The sequence below is a fragment of the Colobus angolensis genome, unplaced genomic scaffold, assembly GCF_000951035.1.
Source record: "Colobus angolensis palliatus isolate OR3802 unplaced genomic scaffold, Cang.pa_1.0 Scaffold232, whole genome shotgun sequence".
NCBI lineage: Eukaryota > Metazoa > Chordata > Mammalia > Primates > Cercopithecidae > Colobus > Colobus angolensis.
The window spans coordinates 1946800-1965466 of record NW_012115511.1 but is presented as its reverse complement, the minus strand read 5'-3'; the positions used below and the strand labels follow the sequence as shown (position 1 = coordinate 1965466).

General features: G+C 40.7%; 1 protein-coding gene across 1 annotated transcript in view; it reads left to right on the top strand.

Annotated features, from left to right (window-relative positions):
* SUGCT (succinyl-CoA:glutarate-CoA transferase) overlaps positions 1 to 2993 on the top strand; it is a 700241-nt gene extending 697248 nt beyond the window's left edge. The window contains 1 exon segment of the mRNA XM_011944524.1: positions 2548 to 2993. Coding sequence (XP_011799914.1) covers positions 2548 to 2711 — 164 coding nt within the window. The 3' untranslated portion in view covers positions 2712 to 2993.
* The last annotated feature ends 15674 nt before the right edge of the window (positions 2994 to 18667 follow it).

The window sequence follows — 18667 nt, the reverse complement described above, 5'->3', positions numbered from 1 at the left end:
CGCAACAGCTGACCAGCACCGATTGTCCGGCACTCACTAGTGAGATGACCCCAGTACCTCAGTTCAAAATGCAGAAATCACCGGTCTTCTGTGTCCTTCACGCTGGGAGTTGGAGACTGCAGCTGTTCCTATTCGGCCATCTTGCTCCGCCCCCCCCAATTTCCTAACCTTAATTCTAACTTTAACATTTAAACCTCCATTCCCTTTAATGTCCTGATCTGGAAATAAAGATGACTGACAGTCTACCTACCAGACAGGACTGTTGTGAGAACTGTATGCAATGATGTATTAATACATAAAGCCTTTGGTGCAGTGGTTGACACATCACAAGTTCTTAAGAAATGGTAGCTGGGCCAGCCTGACCAACGTGGAGAAACCCCCATCTCTACTAAAAATACAAAATTAGCTGGGCAGGTGGCACATGCCTGTAATCCCAGCTACTGGGTAGGCTGAGGCAGGAAAATTGCCTGAACCTGGAAGGTGGAGGTTGCGGTGAGCCAAGATCATGCCATTGCACTCCAGCCTGGGCAACAAGAGCGAAACTCCATCTCAAAAAAAAAAAAAAAGAAAAAGAAAAGAAAAGAAATGGTAGCTGGACTATGATCGCTATTACTACTACTGACTGACTTGCTACTACTACTGTAGCAGTAGCTGCAGGAGCTGTATTCCAACCCAGATTCTTGGTATATTCAAATGACTATTTTCCATTCTGGAGTCTTGCTTCAGGTAATTCAAGTGGGGTAAAGTCACATGACATTGACTTCAGGAGGCATATATTGCCTCAGTGGAGTTCTTCTTTTGATAGACGGGCTTTAGATTAAAACTGTTTTTAATTACTATCAAAGTGAAACAGAGTTAAAGAGAGCAACAAGTAAGGGTCAGATCCCTAAACCATCACATTACTGGCATTCTTGGGAGAGCTGTGGACCCTGCCTCCAAGTGTGTGCTATAGTTGATTTCTCTCTTACTGAACAGGGACAAACCCTTGAAAAGGTAGTCATGCACTAAGGCATTTAAAAGAAAATGTGAGAAGAAAACAACGAATGTCACTGAGCTTCAGAGAAGGAAAAACTTTAGGCATCAGTTGAAAGTTGTCCCTCGGTAGTGGATCGGAGGTGTTACACAAAGGCGCAGCCTGACGGTGTTAGGAGACCCAGGTCCTCCATCTGTGTCAACAGTGTCATGCGCAAAAGTACTTTTATTAATGGAATTCTCCAAAGAGCTCAAAGCTCATTTGCTGCTTTACTGATGGACATTCTTTTACTCACTCATGCTTTGGTTTTATTTGTTCTTTCTATGGGCTCCTCAAATCAAGAGAAAGCCAGAAAAAAAAAATTGAGATAGGAATATCCTGTTTTATCAAGTCTTCTTGTGACTACCATCTCATTTGTTCTCCTGAAGCCTAATCAAATGAGACGTAAAGGACAGCCAACATAAATACCACTTACTGAATGTGATAACAAAGGTAAAATTAGTTTCAACAACATGTTCCCCAGTGTCCAGTTTCTCCATGGAAGAGTGAGAAGTCAGAAGTGGCCGATGATGTTATGGAAAGTTCATGGCCTTTAATGTGAGACACACAGATTTTCATCCAGACCCTACGATTAGCTATGTGGCCTTGAGCAAAACTTTAGGTTTTAGGGACTTTCGTGTCCTCATGGGAAGAATGGAGATAGTAAAATCTATTTCCAACAGTTCTTAAAAGCATTGCTCAACTCTTTTTAGAGGAACTTAGTGCCCAGCACCCCTTTTCTCTTTACACTATAAGCTTCAAGAGAGATGTTGTGGCAGCTTTTGTAATCATAGTAACGAACAAGTTTTGTGCATTATCATGGGTTGGGGAATGCTTACTTCGTGCTTTCTGTCTATTATCTCAATTAAATCCTGACCTCAAGTCTGTATGGTAAACATTATCACACCCAGTTTACTGTGTGAAGTTCAGTCATTCATCCAAGATGGCTCTGCTAGAGAGCATAAGAGCTGAGAGCAAAGCCTAAATCTCTCTGACAGTGAAGCCTGCACATACAACCTCTTCTACCACCAAAAGCCTTGAACCAGGGTCTAGCTGAGGTTTCAGTGATCTGCAGTCAGTTGAACTAAACCGTGGACCTATGCAGTAGACACTGAGTAGTCAACTTCTGGGATGCTTTCACCTGGGATCAAATTTCCAGCTTCAGAGAGACACTGTGTTTCTGTGGTCACTGTTCTTTCCTACCCAGAGTTCACTCAGTTGAGTGCCCTACCTCTGAGTCTTCATGACAGGAGCACCAGCTTCCAAACAGGCCCGGCACGTGTTAGCTTCATCCATGCAGCCCCACCGCATGGCAGTGAGCGAGTCAGATGAACACTGCACATTTGGATGAACCTGAGTCAAGAAAAGCCACAAGTGAAAACACGTTTATTTCCAAAATGATGGTGCGTCTGAAAGGGTGTAACTGGCACTCATTGATATTTTTGGCATTCGTGGAAAACACCCCAGGCTGCTTAGGTAATTAATTTCCTAGGGTTAGTCATTAACAGGCTTCCTGCTTTCCTCCTTCTTGGCAGGCCCAGCTGTGAGATACAGTAAGTTCAAGATGTCAGAGGCCAGTCCGCCTCCCCTGCTCGGGCAGCACACGATGCACATCCTGAAGGAGGTCCTGAGATACGATGACAGGGCCATCGGGGAGCTGCTCAGCGCTGGAGTGGTGGCCCAACATGAAACCCACTGACAAAGGAAAGGGGTTCTTCCTCATAACCTCAATCCGAATACCCTGGCAAAGGCAACACTTTGCTTGGACCCTTCTCCCCAGTTCTGATACCACTAAAAAGAAGATTTAGAGAAACTCCAGATTGCCTGCATGGCATCTCCAGAATGGCTCTGGTATTAATGAATCTAGTGCCTTTTAAATGTACCCCACGTTTTGTTCCCTACCATTTTTTTTCTGATGATGATTTAATTATGGATTTGTGGGATTTTTAAAAATAAAGATTTAAGTTTTTTCCTGGAAAAATGCACTCTTCATTCTAATTACATTAATGTCCTAAACATTTGCTCCTTACCCACCATGCCCTCACCCCCACCCAGTCATACAGGCCTGAAAAAGAGCAGATCTTTTGATACTTTCTACTTGTACATAAAATCTGCATTTAAATTTGTGTTAGGGAGTCAAAGCAATAAGCAGAATGACAGTCTCTGTGATTGATTTTAAACAGAATAACTTAATTCTGAGCTCTTGAACCCTTTGTTAGTCTGTAATTTAAACCATGGACTTTGCTGATGTCCATTATAAAACTGAGCTCCATTCTCCCCTACGGCGGTAAATATTTACTTTATGTTGTATTTCTTTGGTGATTTGATGCTATGTGGCAGAAAATCAGTTTTCCCCAATGCATTTAGAGATGTAGGTATCTGTCTGCACAGGTAGGTGAGAAGTGGTTCTGCACTTGGTACCTTATTTTGAGCCAAGTGAAAATGCAACAGGGTTTTTAAATGAATTAAACAGGTTCTTAAGTGACTATCCAGGTATTAAATAATTTATACATAATGACAAATAAAAGAATGACAGGAAGACATTGCTTTGTAATCTGAGCATCTGCTGTTGAAGACTAGATCATGCCTTAGCATTGAGTATTTCAATGATTATAAAGTATAAAAAACACCTGTGTCCAGTAGGTGAGAAATGACTAGGATGTATGTTGCAGGATAAATTGTTGCTCAAGACTGCTAGGCCCAGGTATAGTCTGGGGAATCAGATGACCCCACGATCACTATTCTGAGATGACCTCAACTCCTGGCTATTAGGCACATCTATTTTAAAGCAATGTTATTATGTGCCAAATGGCAATTGAAAGCTAAATTACAGATGTTCATCCTTCAAACTGTGACTTAAAACTCATTTTTTTCCTCTTCTTCTTTATTAAAATGATTTGAGTCATTAATCTATGCTGTAAGGCCTAAGGTGTTTCTAGAATGAAGGATTCCAAACAAATAGGAAGCTTGTCTTCTCACAAGGTCTCATGATACTTTTCCAAAAATGTTTACTAATTTTTGAAACAGATATTGTCTTCTCTGCTTTGCTTTTTGTGGACATCTTATTTTGAAGAACTCCTGCTGTTATTCTACTGGTTAGAATCACATCATACAAGGGTAATTGGATGCCTTATGCAGTACTTTTCCCCACTTGGCTAATTCACAAATGCATACTAGATGGCAGAGAACTGGAAAAACCACATATCTTGAAATACAGGCCCAACCATTTCTTCTGCTGATCTGGGTAGATATCTTAAAATGTTAATTTACTCAGTTGCTGAGCACATCCTAAATATCTAGGTAAACATATGTAGGATGATATTGATCATGTATAGGGGACAGAAAATTCCTCTAAAATTTTCAAAATTCCCCTAAAATTTCCAAATCCATGTAGAGTGCAGTCTTCAGACAAGACACAGTCACAATTAAAACAAAAAGACTATCACTAGTGAAATCATGTATGTAGGTATCTAGGACTCCACCTACATAAGTCAAAATGATCCAGAACTTTGAACCTACCGGTCAACCAACAGAAAGCATTCACTGTGCTCTACTGATTTAGTGAAATAAATAATATGGAACGTATTTCAAGTTCAGATGAATAATTAGTCCTGAAAGAAACATCATGCTTGCTAAAATTTCTAACAATATGCCCCAGATCAAGTTATGCTTATAAACAAATTTGCTGTTTTAATTATCAGGGCCTATTATCTTACACATTCCTGAAACAGAGCACACTACTAATATACCATATGCTCAAGTTCAGTTTGTGTCAAGGCCTGCCTTCTGGCAGGTTTGGGTCTAAGGTTGGCTTAGAAAATTTTCTGAAACTCAGTGGGCTACTCGTTACAGAATTGGAAGTGTGTCCATAAGCAAATGAACTTCTTTTTCTTTTCTTTTTTTTTTTTTTCTCTGAAACTTTTTACTGCCATGATTTTCTGATTAATCAAGCATGATATTTTCCAGGAAGCAGTCTGATATGCTGAATGCTTCTCTAGCAGAAGAGAAATGAACATTGATCAACTTTGTGTGACTACCCAATTACTTGGTGTGAGCGTGTGTTTGATCCATCTCCTAGGGGTTAGAAGTACAATCATGATTTAAGGAAACAAAGAGGGGGCCAGGCACAGTGGCTCAGGCATGTAATCCCAGCATTTTGGGGGGCTGAGGCACCTGGATCACTAGAAGTTAGTAATTTGAGACCAGCCTGGCCAACATGGTGAAACCCCGTCTCTACTAAAAATACAAAAATTAGCCGGGCATGGTGGCAGACACCTGTAATCCCAGCTACTTGGGTGTCTGAGGCAGAAGAATCATTTGAACCTGGGAGGCGGAGGTTGCAGTGAGCTGAGACAGCGCCACTGCACTCTAGCCTGGGTGACAGAGTAAGACTCCATCTCAAAACAAAGATGGTTTTATACATGCTAGTTCATACCAGGACATTAGGCTGGATAGCACCACAAAGCAGGGCTTTGGTATGAAGACTTCACAACTCCTGCCCTTGGGAAGCCTGCACCTTCTTATATCTCACCTGAGTTTGCTATTTCACCACTGACTCTTTTGTGCCATGGGATTGGCATGTTGTATTTTAAAGGCTTTATAGATACGAAACTTGCAGGTCCCACGAATGCTGCATTCATGCATATGATTCATACTGCAGATAATGGAACTAAAGAATCTGAGAATGAAGGCCAGATCCAGGCTGGATAGACTGTGCAGATCTTCAGCCTCTTCTCATAACTGCTCACCATTGACTCTGAATTGGCAAAGGAGATGAGTGGGAAAAATGCACATTCTTGCCCTCCGTACCCTAACCCTGGGCTATTCATTTTCAAACTCGTTCCCCAAGATTATGATAGTCTCCTTGCATTTGCCTCTATTCATGGGAGACTCCCTGATGTAGTGAGCCTTCTAATTGATGGAATTCTTGAGGTATAAATGGGCCTGAAAGAAACAGTTGCTTGACTTGATTATAGTATGAGTGATCTTTAGGAGGTTAGGATGTCAATCTCACTCCTCTCCCTTCTTCATCTAATGGTACTAGTACTGGTGCATGTGTTTGATAAGGAAGATGAAGAGATGCCTCAAAGGTGTATATTTCCATTTCAAACAGCAGCTAGGGAAAATAAAAAACCCATCACAGAGGCGTTTTATATTGCGGTCTAAAAGTTTTCTTAGGCATAAGGTATAATTGAATGTCTTCTTACTATCCCAGTATAGCAATACTAGGGTTAAATGTTTCATGAATTACTGCTTTCATAAGATGCTTAAATAGTTTCTCCATACAGACACACCATGCCATTTTCTGAACATGAATGGCCCTGAATGTTTTTTTGTAACATCTCAGTTGCCTGGGTTCTGTTTTCCAGACTGGAGTGCAGTGGTGCAATCTCAGCTCACTGCAACCTCTGCCTCCCAGGTTCAAGCAATTCTTATTTCTCAACCTCCCAAGTAGCTGGGACAACAGGCATGCACCACCACTGCCTGGCTAATTTTGTATTTTTAGTAGACACGGGGTTTTGCCATGTTGGCCAGGCTGGTCTCGAACTCCTGACCTCAATTGATCTGCCTACCTCGGCCTCCCGAAGTGCTGGGATTACAGACATGAGCCACTGTGCCCAAAATGGCCTTGAACTTTTAAACAAGGTTGGCAATATGTAGGACAGGCTTCCGTGATGGGATTAGTGGAGCAGAAGCAACTCCACTAGCTATGTTTCCCCCAACACCCATTTAAAAATACGTCTTCCGGTGTCACTTTAGGAGATTAAAGTATTATAGGCAAATGAATGCAAATACTTTGCATTAATACATTTATTCCACACACTCGGGAAAACAAGCACAAAAAGAGAGATTTGGAGGAATGGGAACTGGAATAGGCAAATTTGATTAGGGGGAAAGGGAAAGAGAGAGCACACCCAGGAGCAGCAGATCCAAGGACACATTTCCTTGGAAGACTCTGGAAGCCACAGGCAGGAGGAACTCACCCTGACATGTCGGTGCCAAGAGGGAGGAGCAGGCACTAGAAAGAGCTCGAACACCACCCAGATAACAGAATTTACTCACCTTGAGTTTTCATGAGAAGCAGCTCTTTTTTCTCATTCATTAAGACCTTAGGGTTAAAAGTACAGGAAAAGAAAGTCTCTCCTTTGCAACATAAACAATTGCTGCCTCCCCCCTCTTCCATTTTCGCCTCTTTCTCTCTTTGTCCTGATTACTCTCATTCTTACCTGTCTTTTTTCTCATCCTTTGAACCTCTTCCCATCCCTCTCCTTCTCTAGAGTAAAAATTGTTTTCCTCCCGTCCTTTTATCTTCCAATCCCTCCTCTTCCTCTTTCTGCTCTCCTTTCTTCATCTCCTCACCCTTTCTCTCTCTCTCTCTCTCTCTCTTTCTCTCTCCACATGCTGACACACGCACAGAGTTATAGATCCATGTTATACAACCGTGGATACCAAAACCTGTGTCCGGCCTTCCTAATGACCTTTCTCAGCCATTAGGAAGATATCTAGTGGTAATTCTCACCATGACTTCACCCCCACAAGCAGTCTTGAATTAATCTCTGGGTGGGGTGGCTCTTTAATAACTAGCTGCCACTTCTTGTCCCTTGAAATGCAGGGAAAGAAATGAAAGGGTGCTCCAAATGCTACTCTGGGCTGTGGCAGAGTTCTCAGGCTCTCTGGCTCTACGTCGCATGCACCCAGTTCTAAGGGGGAAAACCTAAAGTAAATAAAATAGAATGCAGAGCAGAGTCTAGACTCTTCGTTCCAGGCCCAGGCACTGTGTTCCAACCCCAGATGCTGGAGCCGAACAGTGTGGATCTTGCTGTTGTGTTTGCAGAGGAAGTTCCATTGGGCAGGAGCAGGGAGAGCATGATGGCGTGATGGGGGACTGTTCCGCTGTAGCGTCAGGCTGGGTCTTGGACTTTGCTTCTTACTCTTAGCGAAGGAAAATTTACTAGCCTCAGGTGGTGATGAATAGTTTGTCCCTGGCCATTTTAGTCCAATGGCCTCCAGAAGGACGGTGCCCTCACCTCTACCTTGTTAAATAGGGTGATTCCATTCTCATGTTCCCTTTGCTTTCTTCTCCCAACAGGCTGAAAACACTTCACTACATCCCTCCCTGTGCCTCCTCCCTTTCTCTTTCTTTGCAGACTAACCATGTGACAATCCGTTCAACTCCAGTTAGTTTCTTTGGCTCCTGACCACATAGATTGGGGGAACAGTGTTTTCCTGCTTCGCATCCCGTCACCCACACCCCTTCCTCTCACCTAGAACTTTGCATGAGTACTCACCATAAAACAGGAGACTCAGCTTCAGAAGACGCAACTGGGATATTGAAAGAAAAGAAATTAATGTCAAACTACCACAGGAAAATACCTTTCTTTCCACCCCTCTTACCTCTTTGTGAACCCACAAGAATTTGGATCTCCATAGCATCTCTTGGTATGGGATGTGGCAACATGCGTAACACACATTCACCCTGACAGTCCTGGATTTATGTTTTTAGATTTTACAAAAAACTTCCAGCTGTTCCTGATGGAAGCTTTGAAATGTACTCCTGATGAACACTATTGTGTTCTTTCCTTGGAAAGGGTCAGGAAAATTATAGCTTCCATTTTGGGAGGCCAGTTTAAAGAAACACTATCTCTAGAGGTAGAAAAATGAACTCTCTTTTCCTATCTAGGAATGCCTCTTCCTACAGCCGAACATGCTTGCAATGGCTTTGACACCGGTCACAGGGAAGGACAGAAATGCAGTAACTCCACAAGTGCGACGGGAGAGGTCTGAGGCTACAGAAGACTGAAGCCCCTGTTCTCAGAAACACGACAGAGCCAAAGTAGCCAGTGACTTGGGCTCCCACCTCCAAGCCCACGTTTCCCATATGCTGAGTCCCAAATGTTTTGTCTCATTCTCTAGCTTTACTTTCTGGAGTCTGGGAAAACTCCAGGGCAAGGATATAAGCCCAGCATGCAGGCCAGAGGTGGTGCTGAAGACTTGCTAAGTGAATCGTTAGCTGAACTCACTGACAAACCACGGAGAGGTGACAACGATCCAAACTCAATGTTTTATGCAACTCCTCTCATACAACCTGGGTGACATGAGGTGAAATGAGTAGCTTGGTGGGTCTCTGTGTGGGTGCATTTCTGGGGGAAGGTTTATTAGCTCGGCCAAAAAAAGCTCTCAGATCTAGAATAGGCCCAGATGGGGGGAGACAGAGGACTCTGACAGTTGTCAGAGTTATTACCTTTAATTTCCTGAACAAAGTGGAAGTAGATTTACAAGACGCATCCATGTAAAATAAGAACTCTTTATATATATAAAATAAGATTAATATATATAAAATAAGATTAATATATATAAAATAAGAACTCTCCCCATATATATTTATGTCTCTATATCACATGCCCCATATATATGTCTCTATATCTCTCTCTGCATATATATAATACATGATATACATATATATAATACATTATATATATATACACCATAAGCTTACAAGAACATTTCTTATAAGCTTATAAAACATTTTCAAATATTGGAGCATATATATATATACACACACATATATATGCTCTCCATATATATGAGGAGAGAGCAAGAGAGAGAGAGAGAGCATCTCTTATAAGCTTATAAATGATGGCTTACCGAAAATTCTGAAAACTGTTAGAACACGAGTGAAACCTATTTCCAATTAAATTTCAGATTCTTGGACAAATAAAAAGAAGCATGAGAGGTGTCTAGAATTGTATATATAACTCCAGTAGGAGTTTTAAAAATTGTATTAGTAGGAAAACATGCATTTATATAAAAACCTACTCTATAAGCAAATTAAACAAAAAAATGTAGTCCCACAAAATGAGAAGATACAGCAGTGAATTAAACAGATAACTTCTTTTAGTTTTGGTTTGTTGGAACATTTTCAAATATTGGAGCAGAAGCAAGAACGAAGTACATCTTCATGTTTGTTTATTAAGCTACAAATGAAGCTCTTTCTAATCGGCACAATTAGAAGTGCTCACTGCATGTTTTTTGCTGTCTGAGTCCCCTGTGCTTATATGACCAAAATAGCTGTCACACACTGAGCTATCATTATCTGGTTACTGGTGGTTCTCTTCTATTAAACTATAATATAATTGTGGGTATCATGGTCACTATTGCATCTCCAGTTGTTATCATAGCGCCTACTCTATAGAAGATACATCACAAATATCTGCTGAATAGACATCTTCTCACCCACCAGATTACAAGTTCTATGAGACAGAAACTGGTCATATTTTTATTTTATTACGCATAGTGTCTGTAATAGCCTTCAAGGATAGTCACCATCTATTCCTCCCTATATGCACATGTGCCTCTTTCTTGCAAGAAATACACTTTATTTCTCCTCCCCTTGACACTGAGCTAGTCTTTTTTCTTTGTTTCTTCTAAAAAACAAAACAAACAAACAAAACAAAAGGGATATATGTGCAGAACGTGCAGGTTTGTTACATAGGTATACATGTGCCATGTTGGTTTGCTGCACCTAGCAACCTGTCCTCTAAGTTACCTGCCCTCACACCTCACCCCCCAATAGGCCCTGGTGTGTGGTGTTCCCTCCCTGTGTCCATGTGTTCTTATTGTTCAGCTCCCACTTATGAGTGGGAACATGTGGTGTTTGGTTTTCTGGTTTTCTGTTCCTGTGTTAGTTTGCTGAGGATGATGGCTTCCAGCTTCATCCATGTCCCTGCAAAGGACATGATCTCCTTCCTTTTTATGGCTGCATAGTATTCCATGACACCGAGATAGCCTTGTGACTTGCTTTGTTTTTGTTTAAGAGGTGAGTCCTTGCTCCGTCATCCAGGCTGGAGTGCAGTGGCACAATAATAGCGCATTGTAGTCTTAAACTCCTGGGCTCAAGTGATCTCCCAACTCAGCTTGCTGAGTAGTTGGGACTACAGGCATGCACCACCATGCACTGCTAATTTTTAATTTTTTTGTAGAGGTGGGGGGTCTCACTATGTTGGCCAGGCCAATCTCAAACTCCTGTCCTCAAGTGATTCTCTCACCTCAGCCACCCAAAGTGCTGGGATTACAGGTGTGAGCCACTGAGCCTGGCCATGACTTGCTTTTTAAAAATCTTTTTACTTTAAATAATTTTAGATTTACAAAAAATGCCAAAAATAGTACACAGAATTCCCATGTACATTCATCCAGTTTCTGCTAATGTTAACATTTTATATAACCAATGTATCATTATGTAAGTTGGAAAATTAACATTGATATAATCCTATTAGCTAATCTATAAACATTATTCAAATTTGACCAGTTGTCTCACTTGGGTAGACAGAATTCTAAGATGGTCCCCAAGATTCCCAGCCACACACACTGTCTCTCAGTTATCCAATCAAACACTAAGTAAGTGCTGCTAGGGAAGGAATCTGTAGATATAATGAAGGTCCAAAATCAGTTGATCTTAATATAGAGAGACTCTCCAGGTGGGACTGAGCTAATCACATGAGTCTTTTAAACCTGGGTCTAGAGGTCAAACTCATTAGGCCTCAGATTTGAAGCACAAAGAGGATTTGACATGTGGAAAACCCCCACGGCTGGAAGTAGTTACATGGCAAGGAATGCAGGTGGCCTCTAGGAGGTGAGAGAAGACCCAATTGACAGCCAGCAAGAAAACAGAGACCTCAGTCCTAGAACCACAAGGAGCTGAATTCTGCCAACAACCTGAATGAGTTTGGAAGTGGATCCATTTCCAGAGCTTCAGACAAGAACTCCGTCATGCCAGCTTGATTTCAGTCTTGTGATACCCTGAGTAGTGATACACCATGCTGGAATTCTGACCTACGGAACTGAAAGCTTATAAATGACTATTGTTTTAAGCCTCTAAGCTAGGAGTAATTTGCTATGCAGTGATAGTAAATGAATATACCCACGAATGTCATTGTTTTTCTCATCCAGGATCAATTACAGGATTCCACATCACCTTTAGTTGTCATTTTTTCTTAGTCTTCTCCAATCTGGGTCAGTCTCCAATCTTTCTTTGTTTAATTACCTTCAGCGTATTGTGCAGTTATTTTGTAGAATGTCCATTAATTTGGTTTTGTGTGAAATGCTTCATTGTTAGATCAGGATTATGCATTTTTGGCAAGAAGTTCCAGAGGTGATTTTGGATCTTTGCAGTATATTGTAACAGGAGGTACATGATGTTAAGATATTGTATTACTGGTCTTTTTAACTTTGGTCCTTTAGTTAAGGTGGCATCTTACAAGTTCCCTTTAAAAGTCCTGGGTTTGTTTTTGTTTGTTTGTTTCTGTAATTAGTAAGCATATTACGGTAAATATTCTGAGACTGTATTAGTTCACTTTGGCCACTGTAACAAATTACCACACTCGTGGTCATGTAAAACAATAGAACTTAATTCTCGTAAAATTCTGGAGGCCGGAAGTCTTTGGATTTCATTCTGATCAATATCATTGAACTGAAAGAAGAGTGTTACAGGGCTGTGCTCTCTGTGGAGGCTCTAGAAATGAATTCCCTTCCTCACATAGTCCAGCATCTCAAGCTGCATTCCTTTCATTCCTTGGCCCATGGCCATTTCTTCACCTTCACAGGCAGTGGTGTAACATCGTCTCTCTCTCACTCTGCTTTCTTCTTCCTCCTTTACATGATCCTCTGTGTGCCATCAAATCTCCTTCTGCCTGTCTCTTGTAAGGAAATTTGTGGCTGTATTCAAGGCCCACCCACACAATCCAGAATAACCCCTCCATCTCAAGATCTTTCACTTAATCACATCCATAAAGTCTTTCCCATGTAATATAACATTTATAGATTTCAGGGATTAGATAGAATGTGTTATCTTTTGAGGAGGCATTTTCTAGGATACCATAGAAAATATGCAAATATTCTGTTTTTCATTATAGTTTTGCCCACTAATTTTAGCATCTGTCCGTGATTCTTGCCTTAAACAATTATTTGATATTCTACTTCTATTTTTCCTGTTTTTAGATTTATTAACTGTAATTCTATTGTAAGAGTTGCCCGTTCTCCATTTGTTTATTTATTCAATTATTTATTTATATCAATATGGACCAGTTGATATTTATTTTATTTTGTGGGTTATCATTTACTGTACTCATTATTTTATTGCTTAAATTGTCATAGATCTGGCCACTGGGAGCTTCTTCAGCATGAATTGAATGTCCTTTCAACACACTCCTACCTTTTTATGAACACTTTCTTACTTTCTGTCAATACAAGATGTTCAGGATCATGTTGTATTTTTCCTACAGTAGCCCTTGAATTAATCATTTATCCAAAAAACCCTTGTTCCTTTTACTAGAAAATGGTATTTGGAAACCAAGATCTGAATACTAGACGTGCTAATTGTTACTGGAATATCATTATGACTAGGTCCTCTTTACAAACAAGGGAGGAAATACATGCATACACACACACCCAGCCACACATTTATATTTGTTTCTATATGTATCCTTGCACATATTTTTAAAACCACATGCCATTTCTAAGCTAAGTCTTTAAGAGGTATGACATCTTCCTTTTTTGCTCTTGGAAATCAACCAGCATGCTAGATGTCTGAACATCATCCTCTGAAGAGGCCCAAGCTGACTATGTGGAGAGAGAGGGGGGCCTTTTGGAGGAGCACCAGTATACCAGACATGTGACTGAAGCTCTCTTGGATATCAAGCTTATCTCAGCAACCAAGGGAATACAACTGAATGAGTGACCCCAGCCAGTGCCACGTGGAGCAGAAGAACCTGCCCATCTGAACCTTGACCAAATTTCTGACCCACATGCATTGACATTTTTTTAATCCACTAAATTTTAGATAGTTTGTTATATAGCAATACATAATTAATTGTAAATTCAGAGAGCAGTTTAACTTCCTGAGTGCTTTCTGCAGTAGGTCACCTTTATAGTCCCCCCACAACCCCACCTCCGCCAGTGAGCCTCACCCTCTGGTTTTCACATCTTTCAGTGATCTCCACTCTTTGTCAAGCCTTGTCTGGAGGAGGCATTATGAAAGGGCAGTGTTGTTTGCTGTATGTTAACCTCTTTGGGGGAGCGCAGGATAGAAATTACAGCAGTAATGGTAGAGTAGGTAGTAAAGGGTATGGAACACAAATATTAATGAGAAACTTCTGCAAGGACCTCCCAGAATAACCTCCACGTTCTAGACCAGTGGTTCTCTGGGAGGAGGGTGGCAATTTTTTCCCTCATGGGAAATTTCGTAATGTCTGGAGACGTTTTTGGTTCTCATAACTGGGGGCAGAATGGAGGAGGGTGTAGGGGAAGAAGGATTGCTACTGGCATCCAGGGTGTAGAAGCTGGGGATACTGGGTACTGATGAACATCCAGCAATGCACAGCACAGCCCCACAGCAAAAACTCAACCTAAAAGATCAGTAATGCTGCTGCGGAGAAACACTATTCTAGAGGAAACTAATCCTTGAGGTGGGAAAGCAGGTGCCTGATCGTCCTGTCTATTTATCTTTTTTTTTTTTAACATTATATAAGTTTAAGGGAGGATAGAGGTGGGCTTATTGCAGTATAATTGATCCACAGATAAAACTTACCATAGTGATTTTTTGATGAAAAATTCTTGTTCCGACTTCTTGTGAAATTCTTATTTTGGCTTCTTGCAATGAGTATATTTCTAAAGTGGAGGAAGCACAACGTTCTATCTAAAGAAGGGTCCTCATTAATTGTTCTTTAAATTTGCAGTTACATTAGGGACGTAAGTCAAATTACAGGGAAGATCTTAGTTCTTAATATAATTAAAGAACTATAAGTTGTCTAAGTGACACTGACCAGGCCGCATCCCCCTCTGGGCCACAGTTTATTCTGATGAATCAGGGCCTCTGAGGACATAATATCTAAGATCCGTATTTTGAGTTCTGCCATTCTTATTTTTTTCATACTGTGGATACACAGAGAATGGAATAAGTATAGAGAAAATAGATGGACCGTTTTGAACAGTGAAGTTTAAAGGAGAAAGAAACTTTAAATGAAGAACTGACTGTACCTCTTTTGGGTATCTGGTAACCCAGATCTGTAGGGAAGTAGAATGTTTACAAAGTTAAGAAATATCAAGTGAGAGAATTCATACCTTCCTTGGCACACTTTCCTAACTCTTTGGTGTACACACTCTTCAGATATCTGCTCTGGAGAATAACTGAGGTGGATTAAAGCTAAAGCATTGAGCATGAGAGGGGTTTGAGGTCAGGGCTTGCTGACTGGGTCACAGCTGTGCAGCCTCAGCCAAACCTGGCTGATCCCTTGATCAGAACATAACAGTAATGTATCCTACCCCAATGAAAACCGGCAGATCTAGAAGTTATAGGGTCTTCTCTACAATATGGAGCTTCCGAGAGGGACTTGAGGACACGAAAAAGAGGATAAATACATGTGCAAAATATTAATCAACATTTGCAATTCTGTCCAATTGTTCTAACAAGGTTAAAATGAGGACCAAAAAACTTACCAACAAGCTTCCCATTGGAAAAAACTACTTTGCCAAAGGAAATGGTATTTTAAAGAAATGAATTGAAAAAAATATTTAAAGGTCATAAGATAGAATTTGAGCCTACAGGATGACTTTTTCTTGGCCCTAATTGTTGACTCTGTAGACCTCAGCAAGTTACACCTAGAAGATATGCAATGGGAAGGGCATCTGGCAACCAGACTTCTGCACTGGTTTGTTGATTTTATTGCATTATCAGAATGTGGCCAGGCTGCCAGGCCCACCCATTACATGTCCACATTCTTTTCCATGTCCACAGCCACCATTTTAACCTACGCCCTCCTTGCTTCCTCCTTCTCACACTTTAGTCATTCCTGCCCTTTCTTCCAAATCCAATTTTAAAAGTCAGTGGTCTAGTAAACCTTTGAAAAATTAATTCCAGTTTATTCTGGTTATAACTGATTACTCCTTTACTCAGCTCAGTGCTTATGCCTACCTTTATATTGCCATCAAGAGCAGTGTTGAAGATTTTGTATTTGTTAAGTTTTGGCTATACAGAGAGGATTAGGACAGGTACTCAACATCAAGGAACTTAAAACCAAGGTTGGGAGGCAAGACACATAAAATTGATGCATAATAACTCATCCTATTATCTAAGAAATGCCAGTGTTGTTGGAGTTCAGAGACGGGAATGACTCTGTAAACTGCTGTGCTTAGGAAAATAATTTTGTAGGAAATGAGCCTTTATCTTCAAAGAAAAACAAGACTCATATAAGTAGAGGTACGAAGAGTGTTACATGCAGAGGTGAGCAGGCCGTGGAGGCAGGAACACCATTGGCATATTTGGAAATAGAAATCTTAAGTAAACAAATGTAGTTAAAGGAGCCATGTGGGTAGTGAAAGAGGGCAATTACATGGCAATAGATTGGAAGACTGGGAAGCAGATTTCAGATGATAGTTGGAGACCTTGAAAGTCAAGAGGGTAATTTTTCTCTAGGCACTGTGATGGCATTGTGGGTTTTCCACCAAGGAAATGACTCATCCAAAGGTATACGTTGTGAAGATGGCCCTGACAGTTGTGTATAGAGTGGACCAAAATTGAGCCAAAAGAACCAACTGTCATAATCTGCCTTTGAGACAGTAGGGACCTAGATGAGACATAGTAGTCTTGTACGTTCCTTTATACATTTTGTTCTATATATCTCTGTTATATTAAGTTAATCAGATTATAAATATCTTGTAAGCCAGAGACATTTTATTTTCAGTTTTATATCATGATTCTTCTTGCCTATACAGTGCTCTGGATTAAGTGATTGTTAGTGAGTAACTGTTGCTGTTATTATCACCCCATAAATTTTTATCAGGCTTAGCTGCTCCAGATTAGTTATAGACATGTAGCACTGATATGAGCATGTAAGAATTTGTGATATACAGTATATTCTCTGTATAACATATTCTCTAGGGCCAAGAGTGCAGAGCCACTTTGATAGATCAATGCTGTTCAACTGGGAATCCTGAGAGTTGTATTGCAAGAAGGTGCAGGAGCCTAAGAAGCCACTACCACACTTAGTGCTCTAGAAATGTACCTCCTCATCAGGCTTCAAGATCTATCCTTTACTGGAAGAGTATTATTTATACAAGGTCACAGTAGTGGGTATGATTAATACGTGGGAGAAACTGAAGCTAAGTCTGAAAAATCTCAGGCCATCTGTCTGCCTGCTCCATGGAAAGTATCAGTCCCTGTTACAGATTTAGGCAGAGCCCATATGCCACTCTGCCAAACAGCACTGCACTTAATTATGGGATTCTCCCTGGTCAAGTTAGTCATGGCCAATTAAAATGGCGGTAGCAATTTCCTTGCACTCTGAGTTCTAGATGGTCTTTTCTACTATTAACCCTTTACTGCTCGCATGTTTTCTTCTGGGATAGATTGGAAATTTCTTAAGGGTAGAGTTTGTCTTACACGTCTTTTGTATTCTGCTTAGCACTTGGCACAACATAGGAAATAAGTTAGTGTTCAGGAAATAGTTGTTGAATTGGACTGTTGAGAAAACTCACTTTCTCAGAAATCATTCTCTCAGAAATTTATTTTTCCATGGGGAGGATGTGCTTCTGGTTTTAGTCAAAAAAGCTTGAGGACATGTTAGTGTAGTTCCATATTGTCTAAAGTTTAAAAGGTGGCAGAACAAAAGAGTGTAAATGAAACAGCACCCAGTTGTTCAGTCCTACCCATGGCATTGATGAGGCCATGTCTTCCATTCCAGGCTAATTCCTACAACTAATCATTTTTCCTTCTCCTACTCAACACAGTTGGAACCCCTGAATCCTTCTTAAGTACCACTTTAGACAGCCACTAGAAATCAACCTGAAGTGACACAACAAATAAAATGTGTTTGTCATTTCAAGACCTTTGAGGCAATAACCTGTTGCATATTTAGAAAAACTTCCTGTAAGTCTACAAGCGTGTAGAGCAGAATGTTAAGAAAAGCTAACCTTTACAGAATCTATAAGTAATCTTCCCCTTCATCCATCTCTCCTGCAAAGATGAGTCTGTGCCAAGTGTGGTGGTCCTAGTCTCCCTGCAGGGATTATTTTAGAATGAGCATGGGACCTAATTCTGGTCCAAGGGATGAGGGAAACCTCCTGGAAAGATTCTGGGAAAGTTTGTCTCACCTTTTCTAACTGAACATGAACAAGAAATAATGCCACAGGTGTGGTCATAATGTTGTCCGTGGGCTGCCATTTTGTGACCAAGACAGAGAGCAGCTTTGGGATGAAATCAAAGCCAAGAATACCATAGAAGAGGGGAAAAGAACCTGGGTTTTGGACAACCCATTGAATTGTCAATTATTTTGTGCTGAAGCCTGCTTTTGTAGATTCCAACTTATATGATACATACATTTACTTATTGTTTTGGCCATTTTGAGTTGCTGGGTTTTGTGTGTGTGTGTGTGTGTGTGTGTGTGTGTGTGTGTTTTCCTTTTTTAATTGCAACCATAATACCTCTGGACAGGTCAATGTTCCAACTTTGTCGAGATTATCTCAATCCTCATAATAACTCTGTAAGATTGGCTTAGAAGTCTGTGTATGAGTAGTGTTTCATTCGGCTTCTTTCCTTCTAGCAGGCTGGAAAGGAAGGAAAGCTTCACCACCATAAATCAGAGGCTCTCCAAATTCCTCCTAGGT